The sequence below is a fragment of the Vollenhovia emeryi genome, unplaced genomic scaffold (assembly GCF_000949405.1).
Source record: "Vollenhovia emeryi isolate VEMERY1.0 unplaced genomic scaffold, V.emery_V1.0 DF939141.1, whole genome shotgun sequence".
Taxonomy (NCBI): Eukaryota; Metazoa; Arthropoda; class Insecta; order Hymenoptera; family Formicidae; genus Vollenhovia; species Vollenhovia emeryi.
In genome coordinates this window covers 2,214,471-2,220,244 of record NW_011967225.1, presented here as the reverse complement: position 1 = coordinate 2,220,244, position 5,774 = coordinate 2,214,471, and the positions used below count along the sequence as shown (strand labels likewise).

The 5,774-nt window shown below is 48.0% G+C and overlaps 1 protein-coding gene across 1 annotated transcript in view; it reads right to left on the bottom strand.

Annotated features, from left to right (window-relative positions):
• LOC105567064 (insulin gene enhancer protein ISL-1) overlaps positions 1-5,220 on the bottom strand; it is a 47,620-nt gene extending 42,400 nt beyond the window's left edge. The window contains exon 1 of the mRNA XM_012021612.1: positions 5,106-5,220. Coding sequence (XP_011877002.1) covers positions 5,106-5,220 — 115 coding nt within the window. The remainder of the gene's footprint in view (positions 1-5,105) is intronic.
• Between the last annotated feature and the right edge of the window lie 554 nt (positions 5,221-5,774).

Below are 5,774 nucleotides of genomic sequence, written 5' to 3'. Positions count from 1 at the left end.
GGATTAATTTTTAATTTCATCGCCACCGAAATTTAGAACCGCGGGACCAGAGATCCGTCGTCGCCAGACATTACGAGCAGCTCTTTCGACAGAGCGTTACAGAAATATGTTAAACGATAACTGACGAATCTCGCTGCTGAACGAGCGTCGCGACCTGCCGCAGTAATTTACATCTTGGATTAACATTATGCACGCGACTTGACGTAACGTATTAGCATACGCCGCGCGCCGAAGAAGGTTCTCGCCGAATTAACGACGGGTATTTTAACGAAATGAACAGCGTCGATGCCTAACGCTGAAAATTAGCGAACGTCTCTCGTGGACGTGTTGTCCCGGCATTTCTATAATCGTTTTTAAGCGGCGACTTAATTAACGATTGATCGCGCGTTTCTGCGAGCGCATTAACAAGTTTCACGTTTCCACCCTCGTCTCTCCCGCTCGCGACCTTGATTTACAGTCAATATTACGTCGGAAAATACGCGGACGACACGCGTCTTCGATAAATGAACGATGCTCCAAGGTTTATTTACCGCCGGTGCACTTCATTAGCCCGTAAATTGCACGAAATGCATCCGCGGATCCGCGGAACCCGATTTCTTCTCCCCCCGCGCCTATACCTACTTTCCTCGCTCGCGAAGGTTGAGCCGCGATCTTTTTACGATTCGCGACGCAACGGCGCCCGTAAATCACGCGGACTTTAACTGCCGGCTTATCGCGCGACAAAAAGATTTTATTCACCTGCGATGACTAGACACGCGTACGACGACTTCCCGGTAATTTCAATGCCAACGGCATAGCGACGACGCCGCGTCCTCCGCGAAACGAGGCCGTTTCGCGTGCTCGCGCGCCGCCCCGCGGATCGAAGTATCCGAGAGATGCTGCGTGCCTTTAAAATCTTGTTCATCACTTTTGGTTATATTGAGTATTGCACGTAGTCGTGGATTCCAGTCGAGTGCAGTTTAATAATAATGAATGTTACGAGTCCATAGTGGACTTGTGTGTCGCAAATTGACTTTTCGACATAAACGTGAGAGAACACCGGTCTCAGACCAGAGGCTTCTCGGCTGGTGTAACTCCGGCGATACGCATCGCGATGTAGCTCTTTATTAATTAATAGAGAGAATTGCACAAGATTCACTAATAAGAAATAAACTTCTCGTTCTCGTTTAAATTGACTGACGTTGTGGTCGCGTGGAGTCCTGCGTCTTATGCTGGGACTAGATTCTTGAGTTCACTCGAAAGCTGATTGGCTATTCGAATGGTTTTTAACCAATCGACTTTCAACCTTTTGCAAAATCACTTTTTGCAAAATCACCTTTTGCAAAAGCAAAATTTTCGCATACGTTTCGCTCGCGAATGAATTCGAGAATCGAGCCCCTGGTTTTACAATAAACGCAGCAAGTCGCAAGAAATCGACCAATCGCAGCCAAATGTGAGAAGAATAATCGACTGTTATTGGCCGATTTCTTGCGGCTTGCGACTTACTGCGTCTACTGTAGAACCAGCCTTGGGCCTGTTATACAATGCGTCGTATATCGGTGAGAAATTTTCTCAGGCCTGTTATACAATACGTCGTATGTCGCTGTTGGATGTCGGGACGTAGCCGATGGTCCAATGAGAAAATTTCTTTTCAAAAAATAATTTTCAGCTACGTCCCGACATCCGACAGCGACATACGACGTATTGTATAACAGGCCTAATGCGGGGTCCACAATGCGAGTCTCGGAGTCGTAGTCGTAAGAATAATCGACTGCGATTGGACAATTCCGTCAGACGCATAATGCGGGGTCTACAATGAGGGTCGCAGAGTCGCAGTCGTAAGAATAAGCGACTGCGATTGGTCAATTTTCCGTCAGATACATAAGAATTGACCAATGATAGTCGACTATTCTTACGACTACAACGTTACGACTTCTATGTAGACGAGGCTTTAGAATTGGCCAATTATAGTCGACTATTCTTACGACTACGACTTTACGACTTCTATGTAGACGAGGCTTTACAGTCGATTATTCTTACGACTGCGACTCTGAGACTCGCATTGTAGACCCCGCATGAGGCCGGTTCTACATTGGTCGTATCGTAAGGTTTGTTCGTGTCGCATGTCCACATGCCCCTGTTTGCCCCACCGACCAATACCGTTACTCAAATCGTAAATAAAATGATGGCATTGGTCACCGGGGCAAGCTGGAGCATGCTGGGGCCATGCGAACAGACTTGTAGTGTTGCAAGGATCGTAGACTGATTCTAATTCAACGCTGATTGGTCGAATCCAACGACATATATACATAGACCAAGCATTCCGATCTGCAGAGTGAGGCCGGAAGTTGGAGAGTGAGACAGCTGTTTTGTGTCTACTGCTTTCTCACTCTAGCTTATTACCAGTGATAGAATACTGTCACTGCCAACGAAAAGGTTAGGTAATAAGCTAGAGTGAGTGAGAAGGCAGTAGACACAAAACAGCTATCTCACTCTTGAACTTCCGGCTTCACCCGCTCCATAGCAAAAACATAGCAAAAGCATAGGAATGCTCGGTCTACGTCGAGGGAGAAACTACCGAGGGCATTGTGGTGCACAGATTAACGGTATTACTGGGCGTTACTAGGCATTTTTCGGGCATTAGGCCTTGCTGGGGTATTTTAAAGATATAATAAGATACAATAAGATAAAATAACTAAGTTAACGACGAAACGTACGTTATTTATCTTCCACCAAATTTAGATTTAAGTAAATGCGTTATCACAATTGTTACCAATATAAATTAGATTAGGGAAACAATGTAATTTTTAACTTTATTATACCTAAATTTTTATGTATTATTGTAAAAATTACCGCTCGTAAAATTATTGGCCGTTTATCCTTGATAACTTGAAGATAAAATAATAAGATTGGGCATTACTTTATCTTATTATCTTAGTTTATCTTATTCTATCTTTTTAATGCCCCAGCGAGGCCTAATGCCCAAAAATTGCCTAGTAATGCCCAGTAATGCCGCAAATCTGTACACCATAATGCCCTCAGCGGTTTTCCCCTCGGTCAGAACAAATTGAGAGAATTGATTGGTATTACTTTAAAATCCCGGATATAGATAGAACAGCTAATTGCGATTTTTAGTTACGCGGGGTAAAATTCGTAAAAGATTAGAGTTGCGAACAATCCAAATAATTCGATTACTAATTGTGGGCCCCAACATGGGTTTTTTCCCCAGAGTACCAATCTCTCGACGTGATTTGCGTCGTGCGAATACATGGTGCGTGTTCTCCGCGTCTGCGAGTTGCGTCTGGCGTGTCGCGGCCTACGTAGACGGGCCTTTAAACGCTCCGACTAACCGAGCGGGACGTAAGTACGTCGCTGGATCGCTCGTCCTCCGCGATTTGAAATCCGACGGGCATTCACTGTCGCTTGGTAAAAGACGTAAAATCGCCGAGCGTTATTATTTATCATTGAGGCCGCCGTTACTCGGACGTCCCGTGACGATCGCGCGAGGAAAGTGATTTGGAAACCCGAAATACGACGCTCCGCGCCGCGCGATTAAATCCGACAGGATTAAATCGTAAAAAACAGTTACATTGTTCGCTCCGAGCCGAAGGTTCGTTGCGGCCACGGGCGAAAATTGATTGATTTCAATTTGTTCCGTTGCCGACTTCGATTATTTTCAACCGCAAAGTTTAAAGACATTTAGAGGAATTCGCTTTATATTTATAAATAATAATCTGTAACTGCGTAAATAATTATATCACAGTGGACGCGCATTATCCGTATTTAACGTATTTGTCCTCTGATTTGCGCTGACTCAGCGTGGACGAGCCCGGTGAAGTGACGAATACGGGAGGATGATTATTTGACCATCTAATTACGACGTGTGCGCAACGAAGTGACACGTTAAGCTAATTGTTCGAGCGATCGGGGGGCTTTTTTTTTTTAAACGTTTGAACACCAGCGATGTTGCGAGCTGGATGCAAATCGTCGTTAATTGACGGCGGAAAATCATTATCATTAAAAAAGGGAGGGGAGGATCGCTTTCAATCGGACACGATTATCCGCGGTGCCAGGATCAGTCGAGACACTCGCGACGAGATTTATTTGGTCTTTGGACGAAAACTACGACAATTCGTACACGCGCGAGTTTTACGAATGAAGATCGGCGGGGAACGAAAGGTGTATCTCGCGGCCAGCGTCACTTTTTTTTTACGTTTGGAGTCTGCGCGAAATAACGAATATTATTCTGCGCACATCAGCGTCTATCCTACTTTCTCAAGATTGTGAGCTTTCATTAGGCTTACGTTGTAAGCAGCGTGAAACGGTAATCGGTTCCTACGGGACGCGAAGCTCCCTCGTATCTTTTCTATCGCACGAGCCTCTCGGAAGTCGGAGCGCGTATTATGAAACTTTTCGGAGCAAATTTCTATCGGAATTATTCCGGTCTCCCTAAAAGAAGAATGAGACAAAAGTCTACCCTCTAAAAGTCGATCAGTGGGTTATCGCGAAAGACAGTGAATAGTCGCTAATTCTCGGTTACACAAGTAGAGAGAAAAGTCCTCTATTGTGAGATAGGCTTCTAATGTAGATAGCAGGTTTTCAACATCCACACCCGGATCGTAGCTCTTCCCTCGCGACGATTGCACGATCTGACAATGCATTTTCCACCAAACCATTTCACTATAAGGGCGATAAATTCATAATGGCTCGACAAATGTCTATTAACTCGGCAGAAACCCCGCTGTCTCGTGTTAGAAACGTATCTCACGACAGGGCACTCTCCTCCGCTACTGAAAATCGCCGTGGTATACTTGTAACTGTAAATCAGTGGAGTATTCATTGTTTTCAGTGACAATTCACTGACTTTCAGAGAGTGGGAAGTAACTAAACGGTTCCGATCGAAATCCATCCCGAGACGTTTCCGCGATGCAGAACGATTCTACGAAACGGAAAGCAGGGAAGATCGGCGAGACGGGAAATCGATGGTTCGTCTCGCCCGGCAGGTTGAAGGTGTTCGGTTTTGCAAAAGCGGCGAGAGTGTCTCGAGAGGCCCGAGAGGCCCCCGCGCACCACCTGAAATTCCGCGCGGAAAGCGGGGCGAAAGAGAGGGCTCGGAGTGTACTCACTCTGCGTGGGATCGGCGGGCTCGTCCTGTATATTGACCGGCGAGATTTTCAGCGATCTCGGAGGGCCCTGAAAGCCGATGGGCCCGGGCCCCCCGGCTGCGCCCACCCGCTGCATCACGCCGGCAGCCCCTATTTCCGCAGCTCTGCCACTCCTGCGCGCCTCGCGCGACGGTTTTCGAGCAATCTTGAAGCCTTCGTACGCCGACCGCCGCGGCCGTACCCTTTGAACTCGCGAAACCTCGGCCCGGTGTGTCCGCGCTGCCCTCGCGAGAGGGGCTCGCCGGGAACGGCGACGAACGGCGGAGGACGCGCGAGGCGGAGTCTCGCTCTCCCGTGCACCTCGACCGGCTGAAGCTCGACTCGCGCGCGACTGAGAAAGCGGAGGACCACGCGTGTTCCCGTGGAGAGGGCTGTTCGGTGGTTCGCGCGATGTGTCTCGGCGCGATGTTATTACATTACGTTGTCGTTTCGCCGAAACGTTCGCGAAATTTAACGGGTTTCAAAGAAGCTCCGGACGTTGCTGGGTCCGCGGAGTCGTGCCAGGCCTAGGCCGGGTGTGGTTGGCGCTCCGGTGCGTCCGCAGCTCCGAATCTGCGTCGTTCGGTCGCCGGAGTTGGACACTTTCGCGATCTTTCGTCCGGTTCCTCCTCGCGATCCCTCGGCCTCGAC